Source organism: Mirounga angustirostris, unplaced genomic scaffold (genome assembly GCF_029215605.1).
Source record: "Mirounga angustirostris isolate CCGP_5_RB_7025 unplaced genomic scaffold, mMirAng1.0.hap1 SCAF_15, whole genome shotgun sequence".
Classification (NCBI taxonomy): domain Eukaryota; kingdom Metazoa; phylum Chordata; class Mammalia; order Carnivora; family Phocidae; genus Mirounga; species Mirounga angustirostris.
The window spans coordinates 12,370,541-12,392,770 of NW_026991723.1; the positions used below are offsets into that span (position 1 = coordinate 12,370,541).

The 22,230-nt window shown below is 37.9% G+C and overlaps 1 protein-coding gene across 1 annotated transcript in view; it reads left to right on the plus strand.

Moving 5' to 3' along the window:
- CFAP95 (cilia and flagella associated protein 95) overlaps positions 1 to 22,230 on the plus strand; it is a 78,252-nt gene that overhangs the window by 44,069 nt on the left and 11,953 nt on the right. The window contains exon 5 of the mRNA XM_064579586.1: positions 7,726 to 7,783. Within this exon, the coding sequence (XP_064435656.1) occupies positions 7,726 to 7,783 (58 nt within the window). The remainder of the gene's footprint in view (positions 1 to 7,725; positions 7,784 to 22,230) is intronic.

Here is a 22,230-nt window from a genome sequence, read left to right on the forward strand (position 1 = left end):
TGGCTTGGATCAGCAGTAAAAGCAGACTCAAATTGTCCTCCATTTCATCTATTATTTCCACTTCTTGCCCACTAGCTTCCTCGAGGTTGATTTCTAGGGTGGACCTAGAGGGTATAATGCTAAGTGAATTAAGTCAGTCCAAGAAGGACAAATACAGTATGATTTCATTCATATGTGGAATTTACAAAGCAAAACAAATGAACAACAAGGAAAACAAGAGGCAAACAAAAGACCAGACTCTTAAATACAGAAACAAACTAGTGGTGGCCAGAGGGGAGGTAGGTGGGGGAATGAGTGAACTTGATAAAGGGGGTGAAGAGTACACTTAACATGATGAGCACTGAATCATGTATAGAATTGTTGAATCATTATATTGTACACATGAAACTAATCTAACACTGTATGTTAATTATTTTTTTAAATGAGGGAGTAAACAGAGAGAGAGAAAGATAAGAGATCCCCCGAATAGAAAATCCTTCACAGGAGAGCTGTGGCAGTTATCCCCAGGACTAAGGCTCCCCAGCGTTCCAGCTGTGCAGCAGCTTGGGAGACTAGAGCAGAAGAGAAGTCTCCAAGAGAAAATGTTCTCAAGAAGCAAAATTAACTGAACATATTGAGATGAGAATTACTCAACTGGGGAAGTTTGAGGGTAAATTAGTGGTACATTAAAAAAAGGCCTGGCATTCAGCAGATATGGAAGAACGATCAGATTTGCTCTGTGTGGCTTTGTTCCATAGGTAGAAGGAAGAGGAATCTCTGCTCAATACGAGATTTAAAAAGAATGATGATTTCTGTTAAGAATGAGACAGAATTTCCCAGGGAAGTTGTAAGCTCCCCTTCTCTCTTACCACACAGAGTCAAGTGGGATCCATAGCCATAGGGGCTATACCCATCCTAAATGGTGGGTGCTACGTCTCCTGCTGTCAGCAAGGGGATTTATTCCAAATTAATCCTCTGCTTTTTTGAGTCTTTGAGTCACTTAGATTCAGACTCTTAGGTGGGACCATGTGATTTGCTGAGTAGATGTCACATGCCCTTGTCGTTGCTGCTGGGAAACTGGGTAAGAAAATATCTGCCCCTCCTTCCAACAAAACAGAAAAGAAGCATTTGACCCTTAAAGTTCTTCCAAGTTTAAGAAACCATGATTCCATGGGTTTTGGTATATCATCTTGTCCCAGATTCACACATGTTACCACAGGGCTTAGTGCATTTATAGGCATTTTAACTAATACCATGGCTTTAATAATAACTTCAATATCAGACTTCTTTTCCTTTTTCATCTTGCAGAACACATTTAGTTGTTCTCTAACTTACAACCGCTAAAGGTTGAAGAGGGCATGTGTGGCAAACTGTGGGTGGTGCTGGGCAAAAGCCAGCTGTCCACCTTCCAAGCGTTCTTACAGCATGGCGTTATACTGGTAAATTTACCAGCATCTGGTCTTCAGTTTTACATTTCCAGAAAGACCATTTTATCTGTGCTTCAGAATTTATCTGACTCATGGAGATTGACTTATGCTCATTAAACTCACAAGAAAAGCCAGTATTTTAATTAGTTAATTTATAATGAGGAATAAAATGCTCAAGCACACCAGTCATGTCAGCCTAACAAAAAAAAAAAGAAAAAGAAAAAGAAAGAAAAAGGAAGGCAAACTATAATCAGAATGTTGTACAGAGTGTTTGGAATCAGAACAAGGTGAATTACTTATAAGGGTATAATGATTGATGGCCTCAGACTCTGATTACCTGATTATAATAGGACTCTTTCACTTGTAAGTAAACAATGCACAATTAAAATTACCTTGAGCCAAAAGGAGAGTTTATTAAAAGAATTTGAATTACCACATGGAACTCTGGGAAAGTCCTTGGAAGAGCTGAGCTTCGGAGACTACTGGAATCAGGACCAGCATTCTCTCCCTGTTGGCTTCCTTTTCTCCCTCTGAGGGGAGGGACTGTACATCCCATGGTTCTTATCACAGGAGAGTGACTGACCCATTCTCATTCATCTATAGTAAGAAATCCCAAGGTAGAGCCCTGATGGAATCTGAGCTGGAGGCTGATATTTGGACCCATCAGCTATGGGTAGTGACAGAGTGGTGGAGCAGGGACATGGGTACAGGCTTACTTGAGCTGATTCCAGGCAATGAGCTGAAGTTATTGTTGGCTGTCATAAGTCAGATTGGAGCACTGACTTCGGTGTACTGCAGCTCTGCTCCCAGAACCTCCCCGGGAGGTCTGTTTATGAGCCAGGACACCTCTTCCTCGTGCCCAGAGCCCATGCCTCCCTTAGTTTTCTCATCTCTTGCTTTCTTGAGTTTCTCTGAAGGCCATTTCCCTTCTAATGGACTTATTTTTTTCATTATATTCTTTATTTGGCTATAGCCTTCAGCTGATATCTAAGAGGAAGAACTATGTTGATTTTCCATGGTTTTATTTTGAAAGACCATCTTGTTTCAAATTGGGTGAAATATATCAAAGATTTTTGCCCTCTTCTTCAGATTAAAAAGTGGGTGTTGGGGGGGGTGATATCAAATGGTTTATAACTGACTGAGGTCATTGGATATTTTAACCTTCCACCTTTCTTTACTTTGATTCCTTGTAGTAAATCTATATCTTTTTATATTCTAATTTTATTTTTATTGCTTTATGCATTTGATTAATTTGTCAGTGCCTATCTTGTATCAGACTCTGTGCTGGGAGCTGATAATAAAGAGAGGGAGAAGGGGCTGCGCTTGGGTGGAATGGGTTTCCACCTGAATGCATTGAGAGATGCTCAATGCTACCTTGCAAATTGGCCTGCCCAAAGCAATACTCTATTTGACTGATAATTACACCATCTGAGTCATAACTTTGGATGAGAATAGGGTAGGGAAACAAGTTCATTGTCATCTATTAACACTTAAACATTTTAAGATTATGGAATATTTCCATATAAAATACTCTTCAGACACCCATCTACTTATTACCCAGTTATAATGTAAGTTAATATTTTTGCCATATTTGCTTCTTATTTTTTTAGAGAGACAATTTATCATGACTTACCGAGTCATCTAACATATCCACCATATTGATGGACATTGGCTTCCAATTTTCACAGTTACAAATAAAGCTGCATTGAATATCCTTTTATGTATCTCCCTGAGTATATAGTTTGCAAGGATTTCTTAATACTCAGAAATATAATTGCTGGCTATTAAGATATATGCACCTTCAATTTTGTAAGATATTGCCACTAGTAGTGTATGAATATGCTCATACTTTCATATCCTTATAAACATTGTAGAGATTTTTAATTTTTACCAAGTGGATATAAAATGGTACATTGTTGTTGTTTTACTTTGCATTTCACTGGTGAATTTAAGACAATTTTAAGGCTGAATTTGTTTTCAAGTATTTATTAGCCATTTTGTTTTCTTCTGTGAACTATTTATAGGCTTAGGCCATTTTTCTATAAGATATTGTCTTTTATTGATTTCTAGGAATTTTTTATTTATTCTGGATACTAATATTATTTGACTTAATTTTATAAAAAATACCTTCTTGTCTATGACTTCTCTTGTAACACTATGATGTCTTTTGATCAATAGAAATTTTAAATTATAATTTAATCAAGAGTTATATATAAAATGTCATATTGTAAACCTTTTAGAAATTATAAATACACACACGTACGTATATGTAACATGTCTTGAGTTTATAAATAAAAGAGTTATTTTATGTCCTTCAGCAAATTTTGTAATTTTTGTCATAACTGTCTTTTAAATCTTCTGTTAGATATATTCCTATAGGAACATTAGAGATTTTATTGCAGTTGTAAATGGGAAATTTTCACTTTAATTTGCTTTCTAATTTCTTGTTGCTGGTGTATGGGTATGCTATTTTTGTATATTGATCTTGTATCCAACAACCTTCATGAAAATTGCCTGTTGTTATGATTTGTAGATTCTCTTGTTTTTTTTTTAATGTAGACAATCTTATCATCTGTGAAAGGTGAAACTTTTGTTTCTTCCACTCCAGTTATTACACTTATACTTCTTTTTCTTGTTTTACTGCATTTTCTTGAATCTCTAGTAAATAGATTAGAATCCAGTTCATTGAATAGAAACACTGATGAAGGACTTCTGTGACTATTTGGGAATGTTTCTGGAGAGGGTTTCATCAGCTTAGTTTTGATTCTCATTTACTGTTTTCTTCTTATAGTAATGTTGCACTTCTCTGTTCATTTTAAGTATGTTGAATTTTCCTAGACCAGCAGCAATCAGGCGATTCTAAGGATGGGCAATGAGACATTTGGGCAGTTTTCTCAATCTCTTAGTTCAAGAGTGCCCTCTACTGTTGGAACAGTGAAGTGATCTTTATTTCATTAAAGGCATCTTTTTTGAAAGAGTGGTGGTTCTAGGACCCTTAATTTCTGAACTTGAGTTCTTATTTTTCTTTATCTTGCTAATTGCTTCCCACTTTCCCAGAGGCAGCGCCTTCCCAAAACTGCCACTGCGGTCTTGAATACTTTCCAGGCCTCTTTCTTGGAAAGCCAGTGTTCAGATCCTCTAGTCTTAGACTTGGTTCTCAGTATTTCCCCATCAGGGAAGGATGCTTTCTTTCTGGGGGGTGATGCCTTCTGTGTTGCATCCTCATAACGCACTTCCCCCCCTCTCCTCTCTTCCATGTAATCCCCACCTGATTTTGTTCCAGAATGGGCTCTGGATCTGGTGCTACTGATTCTGGATTGTTCTCCCACCTACACGTAAGCCGAAATTTGTAGTCTTCTCTAGCCTCTGTTACACTCTCAGCTTGGGTGACTGTGTGATTTCATTTGCTTTTGCTGTTGATCTATATGGTTTTGGAGGATATATGTAAATATTTGGGTTTAAGGAACCAAAGGATCTAGGAATATCAACTGCTTCTTTTCTGTTTTGTCGGAAGGAGGGGCAGATATTTTCTTACCTAGTTTCCCAGCAGCAACAACAAGGGCATGTGACATCTACTCAGCAAATCACATGGTCCCACCTAAGAGTCTGAATCTAAGTGACTCAAAGACTCAAAAAAGCAGAGGATTAATTTGGAATAAATCCCCTTGCTGACAGCAGGAGACGTAGCACCCACCATTTAGGATGGGTATAGCCCCTATGGCTATGGATCCCACTTGACTCTGTGTGGTAAGAGAGAAGGGGAGCTTACAACCTCCCTGGGAAATTCTGTCTCATTCTTAACAGAAATCATCATTCTTTTTAAATCTCGTATTGAGCAGAGATTCCTCTTCCTTCTACCTATGGAACAAAGCCACACAGAGCAAATCTGACTGTAGATTTGTCATTTTATCTTTGTGATTCTGTAATTTTTTTGACTTACATATTCTATGTGTTGTTAGGTTTATGACTTAGGATCTTCCTGGTGTTTGTTCCTTTAATCAGTAGGTAATGATCTTTACAACTAATAACTTTTGACAAAAAGTCAATTACATATGATACTAATATAAGAACACTAACTTACTTTGTGTTAATATTTTCTGGATGTGTCTTTTTATATGCTTTTACTTTCAAACTTTCTTTGAAAATAGTTTTATTCTAGGTATAGAAGCATAGAGTTGTACTATGTAATACACGTTGACATTCAGTTTAAGTCTGAGAAATACTTTCACTGATGAGTTTAACCCTTTACTTTCATTGTGATTGCAAAGATATTTATTTTTATTTTTATGATTTTAATTTGTCTGATGAGAAGTGATTTTCCTTTCTTCCTTTTATTCTCCTTTCCTGCTTTTTTATTAGATTCGTCTTTTAAAAAAATTTATTTGCTAGCTTGAAAATTGCATTCTAATTTTTGTTCTTTTAGTTGTCAGTACTCAAACTTGAGTGTGCATCAGCATCACCTAGAGGGCTTGTTAAAACACAGACTGCTGGGCCCTACCCTCAGATTTCTAACTCAGCAGATTGGGGCTGGGTCCCAGTTGTTTGTATTCCTAACAAGTTTCCAGGTAATGCTAATATTATTACTTTGGAAACCACACCTCAAAAGCCTAACAGGAACTGATGGTTACCACCAGGTAAAATATTAGCACTTGTACCCAATAACTACCCAATAACCATTCTGAGTTTGACTTCCTTGTTATTTTGGAATTCTTTTACTTGTTGAATTCTCTTTCCCACCAGCATAGCCATGCATTAAAATGTTTAAATTTCCTTGTGCCCAATATTTTTAGGTGTGCAATTCTCAGAGGAGTTTCTTTGATTGTCTAGTCCCATAATATTGCCAGAAACAGAAGTAGCGCTTTTTTTTCTCTTTTATTTTATTTTATTTTTTTATTGTTATGTTAATCCCCATACATTACATCATTAGTTTTAGATATAGTGTTCCATGATTCATTGTTTGTGCATAACACCCAGTGCTCCATGCAGAATGTGCTCTCTTTAATACCCATCACCAGGCTAACCCATCCCCCCACCACCCTCCCCTCTAGAACCCTCAGTTTGTTTCTCAGAGTCCATAGTCTCTCATGGTTCGTCTCCCCCTCCGATTTCCCCCCCTTCATTCTTCCCCTCCTGCTACATTCTTCTTTTTTTTTTCTTTCTTAACATATATTGCATTATTTGTTTCAGAGGTACAGATCTGAGATTCAACAGTCTTGCACAATTCACAGTGCTTACCAGAGCACATACCCTCCCCAGTGTCTATCACCCAGTCACCCCATCCCTCCCACCCCACCCCCACTCCAGCAACCCTCAGTTTGTTTCCTGCGATTAAGAATTCCTCATATCAGTGAGGTCATATGATACATGTCTTTCTCTGTTTGACTTATTTCACTCAACATAATACCTTCCAGTTCCATCCACGTCGTTGCAAATGGCAAGATCTCATTTCTTTTGATGGCTGCATAATATTCCATGGTATATATATACCACATTAGAAGTAGCACTTTTTAAAATTTATTTAATTATTTCTCATAGGAGAACAATTTTTCTCCCACCCTGAGTTCCAAACAGAGAAGCTTTCTTGCAAGTTTCTCTGGACTGGTGGCTGGAGTTTCTTTGGTTTCTTTTATATGAGGGTATAGACTTTACAGGCTCCTGGCTGTGAGTAGTTGTTTAGCTCTTTGCCTTCTCTGAACCCAAGGCCATGTCTCCAGCCCTTCATAGGCAGTTCAAACTCCAGCTTCTAGCCTTGGTACATCATCTTATGACTTCCCATTCTAGTGAGTATCCTATTCATTTCTAGCACCTTAGGGTTTCCCTTTGGAGCTTAGCAGTGCTTATAGACTTGGGGGAAGGAGGATATATTTATTAAGAATTGCTATGTGTTTAATGGGGTGGAAGTTGGGGAAGCTATTAAACTCAGTCCACCTGGTTGTCTTCTATTATCTTTTTCAGTTGTCATCTAGCAGAGAACATGGGGCATAGGGTCAAATCGGTTTGAGGGGCAGAAAGTGGATGGTAAAGAGAATCCCAAAAGTTTGGAATGCACCTAAGCTCAGGGACTTGGGATTTGTAGCATATCATTAGTACAGGAGCGTAATAAGTGGTGTTGAATTGGAAGTGATTGAAGGAAAGTCATCCTGTCGTGGTAGGTAATGCTATAAACAAGGTCTGGGACAGTTGTATGTTTTAAAAATTTTATTAGGGCCAGTCCTCCTTGAAATGTTTTTATTTCGTGTAAAGGATATAATGCTAAACATTTTAAATATCGTTCTTTTCAGAGTCGTTCTTTTCTCAAATATTGACTTCTCTCTCTTAGGTATGCATTGACAACGTATGCTGAAGAATATGCTCCACCATATGATTATCAGCCACTTGTGAGTATAAAATGGCCGAAAAGCCTTATTCTAATACTTATTTATTTATGTACTTAAAATGATTCTTTATATCGAGTGTAAATAGTCAAGCTTGGGAAGAAAGGACAAATTGCTGAGATTCATGAGATTGTATATTTATTTAGAGATATTAGCTATTTGTGGGAGTCAATGGAATGTTTTATGGTTATGATTTATTTTTGGAAGTTTATAGAATTCAGGGAGAAAATATTGCAGTGTCCAAAATGTATTAGTTATTTTCTTCCTCATCTTGTTTTATTGTCCTTTTCCCTGAATTCAATTTATCTGGAATAAAAACCCACCTTTCAATTCATTTGTATTGCATTGACACATAAAAGTAAGTGGTGTAATTTATTTATTTATTTTTTTTTTTTAAAGATTTTATTTATTTATTTGAGAGAGAGAGAATGAGAGACAGAGAGCATGAGAGGGAGGAGGGTCAGAGGGAGAAGCAGACTCCCCGCCGAGCAGGGAGCCCGACGCGGGACTCGATCCGGGGACTCCAGGATCATGACCTGAGCCGAAGGCAGTCGCTCAACCAACTGAGCCACCCAGGCGCCCCTAAGTGGTGTAATTTAGCTCTGGGAGATGTGTATGTTGATAAAATATGTCCAGTTTATAACTTCATTTTACTTGTACTTAAAAAGTTAAACAACAGAAACAAAATAAGGCTGTTTCCTCTTAGTCTTGTTATGGAAATCTTGACTGGTACAATAGGTAAGAGATTTAACTATTGAAAAAAAGGAGGAAATAAAGTCATCTTTATTTTCAGAGAGTATTATTATGTTCTTAGGAGAACTAACATATTAAACTGAAAAGTAATTAGTAGAAATAAGACCATTTAGTAAGGTGATTGAATACAAAATAAGTATATCAAAAATAATATCTTTGCTTCATATCAGCTTAGTTAACTTATAAAAGAAAAAAACACAAATTACTATAGCAACACAAATTTTAAATACTTTTTTTTTTTAGATTTTATTTATTTATTTGAGACAGAGAGAATGAGAGAGACAGAGAGCACATGAGAGGGGGGAGGATCAGAGGGAGAAGCAGACTCCCTGCCGAGCAGGGAGCCCGATGCGGGACTCGATCCAGGGACTCCAGGATCGTGACCTGAGCCGAAGGCAGTCGCTCAACCAACTGAGCCACCCAGGTGCCCCTAAATTTTAAATACTTTTGTGAAGAAAATTCTAACCCATATAAAGATCAATAAAGAAGATGTGGTAGTTTGTCTCCAAAGATGGTGGACTTTCCACAAGCCACTTCCCCAGGACAAGGTGAATGATGCCCCACCTTTTGAATCTGAGCTGTCAGGGAACTGATTTGATCAATAGAACATGACAACAGTGACACTATGCCAGATCTAGGCTAGATTGAAGAAGACTGCTTACAAGTCTTGGAGCCCTGAGCTCCCATGTAAGAAATCGAGGCTACTCTCCTGGAAGGAGAGGCCATGAGGAGGAGCACTGATGTGCTTGATTCATGGGTGAGGAAGCCATCTTGGACGTCCAGCCTAGTTGAGCCTGAGCTGCAGCTCCATCTGCTCTCGGACTGCAACCCATGCAAGATAACAAGGAAATCATAATGAATTCTTGTTTGAAGCCATTAACTTTATTTTAACAAATGTACACCCAGAGATAACTGAGACAGAAATCTTGACTCCAAGGGAACAACAACCATTTTAAGAAACTGGAAAACTAAATTAATTATGAGTTAAATTCATAAATTTTATTATATTAAAAATGGATTTTGTTTTCTATTAGAACTCTAAGATTATGAGTTATTTGAAAGAATAAACAGATGAGAATAATCAATAGTTTTAGAAACCATGGTAAAACCAATTTAGGGAAGATTCCTGACATTACATTATATGTTGTATCCTTATTTATTTTTTCTCATCAAAAAAGAGCATTCAAACCATAAAGAAAGCAAATATGATAGCTTATGGATTAATGCCTAATAGGTAAAGAACTTATATATATATTGGCAGGAAAATTGTTAAGATGCTAGGGAAAGAGCAAAGGACAATATATAGACAATTTGCAAAGCAGGAAACGTAAAACTAGCTACTAAATATAGGGAAGATCCCACTTTACTAATAATAAGAGATGTGAATTAAAACAATAAAAAATTTTCCTGCTAATAAAATTGGCAATTTTTTTTAAATTTAATTTTATTATGTTATGTTAGTCACCATACAGTACATCATTAGTTTTTGATGTAGTGTTCCATGATTCATTGTTTGCGTATAACAATGGCATTATTTTTAAAAATAATAATATTTAATGGGTGAAGATGTGATGAAATGGGTACTTTCATCTGTTGCCAGGAAGACTGTAAATTGTTTTAATCTTTCTTGAAAGGAATTTGGCAATATGTATCAAGATACTATTTGATCTAGGGGCACCTGGGTGGCTCAGTTGGTTGAGCGACTGCCTTCGGCTCAGGTCATGATCCTGGAGTCCCTGGCTCGAGTCCCGCATTGGGCTCCCTGCTCGACAGGGAGTCTGCTTCTCCCTCTGACCCTCCCCCCTCTCATGTGCTCTCTCTCATTCTCTCTCTCTCAAATAAATAAATAAAATCTTTAAAAAAAAAAGATACTATTTGATCTAATGGAGCACTGGGTGTTATATGCAAACAATGAATCATAGAACACTACATCAAAAACTAATGATGTATTGTATGGTGATTAACATAACAATAAAATAAAATTTAAAGAAAAGATACTATTTGATCTAATAATTTTCCTTCTAAGAAACTTCCTCGGAGAAAAATAACTCAACTAGGGATAAAATTTATATCCAAGGATACTCATCACAGAATTGTTTGTAATGGCAAAACTTGGAAAGTACCTAATGTTTTAGTATTAGGAGTAGTACTATTAAATATGTTACAATCACATGATGAGTTATTTTATAACCTTTAAATGTCCATAGATGGTTCTTAGTGTCCTGATAAATCTTGATTTAAGGTTAAGAGAAACATTAAGATACAAAATTTATGCATATAAAATTTATTATATTAATGTAATATATAAATATTATATATGTATAAACTATGCAAAAAGATAGAGGAAAAACCAAAGAAACTGTCAAAATGCTAGTAAAGTTGGCCATTGGATGGTGAGATTCTAGGTGAGTTCTTCATCTTTACACATTTTAGAATTTTCCAATGCAACAAGCATGATGACTTATAATCAGGAAAACCCCAAGGAAACAAATATATTATTTAAAAATGAAATTCAGGCCCATTTCCTTACATATATGGGATCTGGCTGCATCTCTAAACAAAAGACAAGACACATAATTAAAAACCCACAAAATTTCAAAGGACTAATTTCTCCACAGGCATAAAGATAAAGAATGTGAGATGTATTCTCAGGGTGCATAAATCTTTGGCCATTGTGTTGTATATTCATGCTTTTAATTTTTTTAGCATTATTTCTCATATTTCTCATGTTGCTTATTTCTACAATAACAGCACAGCATGCCATGGCAGTTCTTTGGCTTATTTAGAGTTTTGTTCATTCACTTCCAAGTTCCTTGCCAAAGTAATTGATGTTGAGGCCTGTTTTTTAGCCCTACTCCTAGTGCCCCCATTTGATGAATGCTTACCTTGTTACATTGTTATAGGATACAAAAAAATTAAATTATAATGACAGCAAATGGTTAAATAACAGTAGAATAGTGGCTGAACTCTGACATAGAAGTTACTGTGCACATAAACAAGTGTATGATTCATAAAATACTGACAAAAGAAAGAGAATATTTTTTTCTTACTAGAGACTTCACCATGTGGACTTAGCATAAACACAGTACACCATTCTTAGGCTACAGCCTTTGCAATTATGCAATTCCTGAAGAAATCCTAAAATATTTGGACTCATATTTCAAGTGTTTTGCATGAATTGAAACTATTAATTTTTATATTATCATTTCTTATATTTGTTTAATTGATACTTGCATAAAGTGGGATAGCATTATAAGAATTCTAAAGTGAGTGCAAGTTATCATCCCATAGCTCTAGACATGAGTAAATAAATACAGAGTATTAGGAAGCTATGAAATCATTTTTAAGGACAGAAATGGAAGAGAATTGCAAGCTACTTCCTCAGAACTCCACCTCTTAAGTTGAATACTTATTATGGCTCACCCCAATTTCAACAAAAGATACCTTCTCTTAAAAGCTTCCCCATCCTTCTCCCAAAGAACCAAAATAGAGGAAAACATTAGATGATTGGTCCAAGGCTGGCTCTTTAAAGTGTACATAAGCTTTTAGGATAAAGGACAAGTGAGCTGAGTTTAATGGTGGAGAGTTGACTGAGCACACTCAGGATGAGTAAGGAAAAGAGTTAGGTCAGGCAGAGAGTAGCAAACTCAGGAAGTTGAAGGGTCAAAGGAATGAGAATGTTGAGAAAAAAAACAAGCATGGCAATAGTGAAGGGGTGAGAGAGCTGGAAGAATTGGAGGTAATGAGCAAAGGGGATGTACTGGAATTTATTGGAATTTCAGATGTAGAACAATTCTGGGGAATGATAGAGCCCAGGATGTGGGCATGGACTGAATTTTGATAATGGAATCAAAGCCATTGACTTTGAAAAAATGGTAAGCCAGAGTGTTGGCTAGATTCTAAATATGGCTGTTGGAAATCAACCTACAGGACAGCAGAAAAGAAAGGTAATGCCATGGACTGAGTCAAATGACCAAGCTCTCAGTGGGAGTATTTTGGAGGTTAATAGCTCTTCCCAGTCAAGCAGCTGCCATTTGGGTACATCTGGTTGGTCATTATCAATGTGAAGTACCATTTTGTTTTCCTAAATAGAGCTGTCTATTGAATTATCTTTCCAAACATATGAGTAGCTTGAACCCCCAAAATGGTCCATATCTTAGTTCACTCAGAGACAGAAAGCTGAGGAAGGTTCTTTTCTTTTTTCCTTTTTTTAAAAATTTTATTTTATTATGTTATGTTAGTCATCATGCATTACATCATTAGTTTTTCATGTAATGTTCCATGATTCATTGTGTGCATATAACACCCAGTGCTCCATGCAATACGTGCCCTCCTTAATACCCATCACCAGGCTAACCCATCTCCCCACCCCCTATCCCCCTCCCCTCTAAAACCCGCAGTTTGTTTCTCAGAGTCCATAGTCTCTCATGGTTTGTCTCCCCTTCCAATTTCCCCCCCTTCATTTTTCCCTTCCTACTATCTTTTTTTTTAAAACATATAATGTATTATTTGTTTCAGAGGTACAGGTCTGTGATTCATCAATCTTACACAATTCACAACGCTCACCATAGCACATACCCTCCCCAATGTCCATCACCCAGCCACCCCATCCCTCCCACCCCCCTCCCCTCCAGCAACCCTCAGTTTGTTTCCTGAGATTAAGAGTCTCTTATGGTTTGTCTCCCTCTCTGGTTTCATCTTGTTTCATTTTTTCAAGCTGAGGAAGTTTCTAATAGAGAATTATGTTTTAAAGTTGGTATGCAGGGCACCTGGGTGGCTCAGTGGATTAAGTGTCTGCCTTTGGCTCAGGTCATGATTCCAGGGTCCTGGGATCAAGCCCCACGTCAGGATCGGAGCTGAGCAGGAGGTCTGCTTCTCCCTCTCCCTCTGCCCCTTCTCTGGCTCTCTCTCTCTGTGTCAAATAAAATCTTTTAAAAAAATAAAGTTGGAATGCATTCCAAACTAACTTTGAGGAATCCCTGCCATGTGGTACTGTAGGTATGAAAAGAGGCTGCATCTGTTTAACATTATTCTCTGCAACAGCAGAATTGACCTGTCCTACCACTGGGGCTCAATGCACTGGTACAGATACAGAGTTGTTAAAATACTGATATTTCTGTGCTGATTGGAAATGTGCTGTCACCTTGAGTTCCCCAGAACCCTGCCCCCTGAGTAGCCCCAGCCCCTTCCCTAGACTCCCAGGACGCAGGACTGCATTATGACTTTCCCAGGTCCTGAGGGCTCCTTCTTCCATTAAAAAATAAAACAGTATATATTGTACAACTGCAATGATATAAAGACAAATACAATCCAAGTTGGATCATATTCACTTTTGGTGGTGGGGGTGGATTTAAAAGCTTATTAAAGAAATATATTTCTTAGGCTGTTTGTCTTCTTGCCTATTTATGACTATATTTAATTATATTTTATGTCCATGTTATATGACCATGTTATTGTTAACCCTCTTGAAATTATTACCAATGTACCAATGGGTGTTATTACACAAAACGAATGGGTGTTATTACACAAAACGAAAACATGCTCATTTTTGGGGGGAAGTACTTTTGGACTCTTGTACCCTGTTTTAAGCAAAAATTTCCATATAATAGCTATTGTTTATGAGATGTTTATGAATATTAAATGACCAGCAACATTTCCTGCTTAGCTATGAGTTTCTACCATTTAATAGAGTTAGTTTTTCAAAATGGCATCTGCATTTTTTATTATGGTAAAATATATGTAATATAAAATTTACTATTCAACTCTTGTTCAGTGTAGAATTAATGGCACTAATACCTTCACTTTGTTACTAGATTCATCTTGAAAATTCTGATTTTAAAAGAAATGAAACATTTTTGTGAGCCCTCAAAAGTACTGTGGGCTCTAGGCACTAAGCCTCCTGTGCCTCATGGTTGAGTGGGCCCAGCCTGAACCTTCTGGAAATTTAATACTTACCTAACCAGGGGCCTCTAGGACTTGCCCAGTCTGAGTGACTGTACTGATTGATAAATACTTTGAGTATCATCCCAGACCAAAATGCATCTTGGCTAGGAGTCAGAGGTGGACAGCAATCTTTAAGAGCCCTTTATTGTTCAGTTAGGCTCATTCACATGCAAGAAAACCCCCAAAGGGATTGGGGAATTGCCTTTAGTTTTCTGCTTCCTGGGAAGAGAGGTCTACCAGTGCTCTTAAAAAGAGGAGAAAGAAAAGAATGACTTGCTGAAAACATCCAAAAGCTAAGACAGTGAGTGAATCTAGAACAGGTTGGGGGCTCTGAAGGAAACATCATTTCTCTGAACTAAATTAGCTTTGGTTTTCTCTTCTTTTTAGAATCTTCTCTTTGTGTCTTTGTTCCATTCTGTGCCCCCATGATCTTCCATAATTTCATTCCAGTATATAGTCCTTTTCTTTTTCTGGTTCTCTTTTAAAAATATAATAGCATGCAAAGTTGTGTCATCTAAATTGGTCACATGGAATAATCATGTATAAGCTTTTAGTCCAGAATGAAGTATACTTTTTAAACTAGGTAATGTCCCAGGTTTATGATGTGTTTTCATGACTTTTATTTTACTATTTTCCCTGAATCTTAATATATCTACTGTTTAATTTTCTCTTTTTTGTCCTGTTAATGTTCTAACTCAGTATCTGCTGACAAAAGAATGATGGCCATTTGCTGACTATCCTTGTTTATCTCATTACATTGACTATTGGCTAAAATGAGAAAGAGTTTTAGATTATTCTACAAATGAGGTAGGGGTGGGAGGTGAATTTGGAGAAGAAGGATGGGGTCATGTGGTTCTACCTAATATTTTTTGATTGATGTCAGGATGTTCCAAAATACTGCTGTTAGCTAACCACAGGAATAGCCCTCTATTACTTGGGTTCAGAAGGAAATGGTGGCCTTCCTCAATCTAAAATAATGCCTGAAAGATCTCATTGTATGTTATACGTGTGTGCTGACCTTATACATAGACACATAGATTTGATGTTGTACCTTATAGGCCAAACAGTTCCAGTTCTGAGTCTTACAGCTGCCAGCATTCAGGGATCACATTTCCCAGGCCCCAATTTCAATTTTAGGACCTGCTGGCATTTCTTCATATAGCTCCACAGGGCTTTACAGCTTTCCCAGGTTGGGATACAAGAGGATTTACCTTATTTGGGGGACTGTATAGTTGCTAATAGTGAGAGGAAAGAAGGAAGGAAGGAAGGAAGGAAGGAAGGAAGGAAGGAAGGAAGGAAGGAAGGAAGGAAGGAAGGATCTCTCTCTCTCTGTCAGTATATATATGCAGTATATATATACACAGTTGACCCTTGAATAATGTGGGAGTTAGGGCCACTGACCCCCCCCACAGTAAAAAATCCACATATAATTTCTGACTCACCAAAAACTTTACTAATAGCCTACAGTTGACCAGAAGCCTTAATGATAACATAAGCAGTTAACACACATTTTGTATGTGTATTATATGCTATTTTATTACAATAAACTAAGCTAGAAAAAGATGTTATTAAAAATCATAGGAAGAGAAAATACAGTTACAATACTATACTGTATTTATTTTTTAAAAATCTGTGTATAAACGGACCTGCACAGTTCAAACGCATATTGTTCAAGGGTCAACTATTGTCCCAGACATATAGAAATAGAACAAATAGGAGATAGAGATGATAGATAAGTAGACATCCTTCATATCTATCTATCTATCTATCCATCCATCTGTCCATCTATCCCTTTATCTATCTATCTCTTATTGGTTCTGTTTCTCTGAAGAACTCTTAATAATATAGACAAAATGCTCTGTATGAGCTCGCTGGCTCTCAGATTTCACTATTTACATATTTGAGGTGATTTGTTTTTCTCTCATTGATCCTGTCCCATCCTAATAGTATTTATTTATGACCAAGAAATCTTTTTGATGAAGGACCTTGGCAAACATTTAATTTGAATGTACTTGAAAATTAGGAAATGAGTATTTTAACTCCTGCTCATCTTATGTACCACTTACAGTTGGGAAATTGTGGTCTTAATTCTCAGGAAACTCAGATTTTCAAGTGTTTTGTTGTTGTTGTATTGTTTTAGTAGAAAGAACCTGTTTTCTCTAAAACTATGCCTTCATTTTATATATCCTTCTGAATCTAAGTAACTATGATCTTCTTTTGTTTCTGCGTCAAATCATAAAGCTTAGTTCTAATTTCTTTTAATTATGTTTAACTTCTACAATGAACATATTTGACTTTTGTAAAGAAGAAAAAAACTTTAAAAAATGAGAACCCTGGGCCTCAAATTTATAACTAGCCATACCATTATAAGTATAAAATAGTGGCAGGTGTCCTCACATAATGTAGACTGAGGAATAAAAAAAATGATATTTTTTCTATGATTAAAATGATAGGACCAATCAAAATTTGTGCATAAAAAATAAAAAATGTGTCAATAGCTAAGGTTTAATACTGTATTGCTTATTTTTTGATGCTGGCCATTCTAAAGTTTGTGTGATATTGTTTAAAGTCAGCTTATTTTGTGAAGTGATTGTTCATATAGATCTCCATATTTTTCTTTGTGATGACCAGACTCAGTAATGATATAGATATTTATATTCATATCCGTGGCCTAAACTTCCTTGCACTTCCCATTGACAATTTTCCTTTAGTTGAATACCTCTACTGGTTACAAATGTTTTTCCTTTGTAAAATTTTATCAAATAAAAAGGTATAATAAATGTTTCTTAGATACATAACAAAAATATATCCAACTAGTGATAGTTTGTCGTAGCTACATTTGCCATTTACTCTTAGGTCTATAATGGAATCCCTGGGAGAAGAAAATATCCAATAGAAATGAAATCATTTTTAAAGAAGTGAGGAAGTGAATGTCTGAGATACCTCTCCTCCATGATCCCTAGGGTTGGTAAAGTAGATTTGGCTGTATGGAAATTGTCCTTTTTCTCCCACATCACTCTGCATGTGTGTATAGAAGACAACCTCATTAGGGGACGACAGGTCTTCAGTCAAGTGCATATAACAGCTAAATAATTTTATACATTATGTATACTGAAAATAATGAAATGAAATCTCACAGTAATCTACCTGTATATTTATTTACTTTTACTCCATCCAATGTGACATTCACATAAATAAGCTTGCTGCCTGAAATACCTTTTTAAGACTAAATGAAGTACCCCAAATGAGCATACTTACAGGTATGCTAGGGAAGAATGGTCTTTGCTGTATGAATGTCAGGTGGCTAATAGCTATCTGTAATGGTGGACACAAGGTTAGTTCACAGTGACTAATTTGGCCAGGAAACATAACACATTGTGAATTTTTATGGATGATCTGGATGAAGGAATTGAGACTATGCTTTCAAATTATCGTATAATATTAAATTAGGCAGAGTTACTGATATTTCAGAAAGCAGGCTGAAAACTGAAAATGACCTTGAAAAATAAAACTATAAAAAATAAAAGATCCCAAAGAAATAAAATGAAATCAAATAAGACTAAGTATAACCAAAACTGGGTGAGGACTGAATACAGTTGACTAAGAAACAGTCATGTCATTTTATTCCGAAGAAAGTTCAGGAGACAACTATGCTCAGAGTAAGAATATAGCTCTCAGCGGGGCCGTGGGGTTGGGGGTGGGGAGGGGATGGGGATTTAAGAACAGGATACCTGCCTCTTAAAGATACACTGATACATTTTATTGATATAGGTGGTAAAACCATAGGCTGTTTTGTCCTTCATAATGTCAGAAGGTCAAGTAGGGGCCCGCTCACTAAGAGGACACTCCTGTAACATCCTGACCATGTCTGTCCATGATTTGTTTAAAAGAAGAGGGAAGAGAAAGAGAAGAAAAGGAAGAAAGCTTTCTTAACCTTAAGGCAGATTTTCCCCATATTCTCTTGCTGCATCTTTAGTGCTTCCTGTTTCTATAGAGCCTGTTTGCCTTCATCATATCTTTCTCTGACATGCTTTTCCCATCTTTTATCAGGATGTTTCATTTGACTTCCTCTAGTTTCAGGGAACTGTGTTTTGTCAGGTTTTTCCCTCTATGAAGTTTCTTTGGAAGTGGGCACTTTTTGGTTACCACTGCATTCCTCCACCTCCCTCGACCTTCAGAATCTATGACATTGCCCACTTCATACCTCTCCTTCTGTGCCCTTCATGGCTTCTTTATGGACCCAGCCATGAGCATCCATGGGACTTGGGATCCAGAACTCTGTGCTTCTCATTTTATGTAATCTCAGAGAATTCATTCACTCCCATGGTTCCTCAACCATCACCTTTTGGGGGTAATGTGTTTTATATAATTTCAAACTTAGAGGAAAGTTGCAAGAATGGCACAAGGAGCTCTCATATAATCTTTACCCAGAGTCACCAATTCCTTACCATTTGAGAGTAGGCTTGAGACATTGAACTCCTTTGCCTATAAATAGTTCAGTGTGTATTTCCTAAGAACAAGGACACATAGCTATGGTAATATTTTCAACCTCAGGAATAATTGATGCAGTCTAATTATGTAATTCACAGTTTGTATTCAAGTATCATCCATGGTCCCAATACTGTTCCTTAGAGCTATTTTTCCCCAGCCAATGACTATTACTGTGCATAGGGCACTGACCTCTCCAGGCCATCTATCCCACAGCACCACCTTTCAAAGATTTTGTACTGATATCCTCTCACATTTAAAACGTCTAAAATGTGACTCATCATTTCTCTCCTATAACAAATTCTCCCCCATCTCTATGTCTTTCCTATTCCATTTAGTGGTTTTAGGACTCTCCCAGCCATCCAGATTTGAAGCTATGGATCATCTTTGCTTCTTTATCTTCAGTTGGCCTGCTAGGTCCTCTAAGTTCTTCCTGTGAAATGTCTCTTCCAGTCTGGCTCTGTGTAAGCCATTGTGCACTGATACCCACCCATTCCACACCTCAGACAAAATTTTTCTGTGATCCTCATCTACCTGAAAGGCTCAGAAAAAGCTCATAGTGATGATCCTATCTTAAATAAACGTCGTCAGCACTCAGTGTCTGTGTAGCACCAGAACAGTGAACCAACCAACAACAACGTGTGGTGATTCACACAACTGCTTCTATGGACCATTTCTAAACATTTCTTCCCACTCCCACTAAATAAGTGTTGAACAGACATGTAAATATTATGTTAGGGTGTGGGAATACAACAACTGTCTGCAACTCACATATGCAGAGGTAAAGTGTCTAACTGATAACTGGCCTTCTTCTTGAGCCCACCACCAGTAGGAAAACACTAACCCTTCAGTCCATTTACAGCTTAGTCTGATTCCATAATTTAAATAGTTCCTATAGGAGGTGTTCAATCTCCTTTAAAAAACTCTCATTTTCTCAGAGATCTTCCATCCATTGTGGCAGAAAAGAACTAACATAGTAGAACTGAGCCTGTTATCTATTAAAAAGCCTGCTTGCTAGGTTGGCCCTTGGCTAGCATCTAGAAACTAGACTTGTGGGATTAGAATTCCCTAATGAGAGAGGCTCATTGCACCTAAACCATTTGTGCGAACAATATGGTTCATGTTGAACTTGTGGGAGTCTGGAATTCTGGTATTGCAAGGCAACGAGTGCCTCTGTGACCAGCCCCCAAGAAAAAGCTTGGCACTGAGGCTCTAATGAGCTTCCCCAGTAAACAGCATTTCACAATTCTTTGCTGGGGAAATTAAATGCATCCCGTGTGACTCACCAGGAGAGGACTCTTGGAAGTTTGCACCTGGCCTCCTCTGAACTTCAGCCCATGTGCCTTTCCCCTTGGCTGATTTTGCTTTGTATCCATTTGCTGCAGTAAATCATAGCCACAAATACAACTATATGTTGAATCCTGTGAGTCTTCGTAGCAAAATCATTGAATCTAGCGGTAATCTTGAGAAACCCCAACACATCCTACTTTTCTCCATGTGGCAGATTGTTATTTTTCCCAAATGGGTGCAGCACGTGTGGTCATCCCACGTACTCTTGCAATGTGATTTTGACACTCTTCCCACTGAGAGGCAGAGTCCTTATTGCCTCCACTAGAGCTGGGTGACCTGTGACTGCAGTAGAAGTGATGCTATGTGAATTTGGAGGCCAGGTGATAAAAAGCAGTGTAGTTTCCTCCTGGTTCTCTCTGTGCCATTGTCATTCTCAGAACCCAGTCACCATGATGTGAGAAAGCCCAAGCAGGCCGCTGGAGAGGACTTGGGTAGTTGTTCCGGTCAATAGCCCAGCTGAGATCCCAGCAGACAGCCAGTATCAACCACCAACTGGAGTGAGGGATGTTTCTAACCTCAGCCTTCAAGTCACTCCCGGCTTTCAAGTCTTCGCTGAAGCCTCAGACAATGTGGAACAGAGGGATGCTGTCTTTGTTATACCCCTCCCAAATTCCTGACTCAGAGAGTCTAGAAATGGGTATTGTTTTATACTGCTCTCTGTGGGTTGACCTGTTACACAGCAATAGTAACTATGACTCTAAGACGGCATCCAAGTATATGGAGAGAGGGAAGTGACTTACCATCCCGATGCCAGAGGGCAAGAGTAGGATTTTTGTGTGTGCTATTGTCTGCCTCTTCTGGTCTCTGAGGTAATGTCCCTAGTTCACCCAGCTGCTCTTTTCCTTGCTGGCATTGGTGACTATGGTCTGTGGATGTTGAACTGTCAGTCTTTTTCTATTTCCCTCTCTTTCTCTCTGGGCTAGGTTGGAGCCCAGATGGTTTGCCTGGGATAACTCATCCTCATTTCCACTCCCATAGGTATTGTAGACCCAACAGAAGATTCCTATGCCTCTCATCAGCCCCAGCTCCAGTGTTTGGCTTTGCAGCTCCTGTTAGTAACCCCCTTGCAGACTTGCCACAGGATGCCAGAGGTGACTCAGAGTCTTCCTCTGCCTGAGCGTGCTGCTCCACCAGCCTGGGTATTGTTGTATTCCAGACAAATGAAAGGGCAGCCTGAGATGCTCAGTTTCGAGTTTTCATGAGGGATGGGGGCCTCTTATGCCTTTCCGCCATTACTCTCTTTTATCTCATACATTTCTCTCTGTCCAGGTCAGAGGGATTCTGGCTGATTAAAGTCTTGGAAAGGGAAAATTGGGAAATACATTGGCTCTTTCTGCTGTCCTTCTTTTCCCTTTCCCCTTATTTTCTCATTCCTGTAATTCCCCAAACAGACTCTTCCCTGTCTTCCTACTATCCACTCCAACTTTTAGTTAAGACTTAATGCAAAAGATATTTTTCCTACATATTGGAAGAACTCTATGATCTGAGGTCTTCCAGGTTTGGACATTGATATTCTAAAGTCCTCAAGACTGAGTTGGATTGCAAGGCTATTATCTTGCTAAAAAATCTTATTTTGCATGTTAGAAGCTGATATTACTTTGCTTTTTGGTTGCCATTTTTTTTCTGAAGCAAACTGTGATCTCACCTTGGGCAAATGGATGGTTACACACAGAAAGGGCAAAACTGTTTATCATTTGGAGATGATTACCCCCTGTATACTTGGTTTGAGTGGCACACCAAATTACTTGCTTATTCAGGACTCCTACCATCTCAGTCTGGCCTTGGGTCTGAGCTGCAGTCAATATTAAGGTCCTTGAGGGGCGCCTGGGTGGCTCAGTTGGTTAAGCAGCTGCCTTCAGCTCAGGTCATGATCCTAGAGTCCCACATCGGGCTCCCTGCTCAGCGGGGAGTCTGCT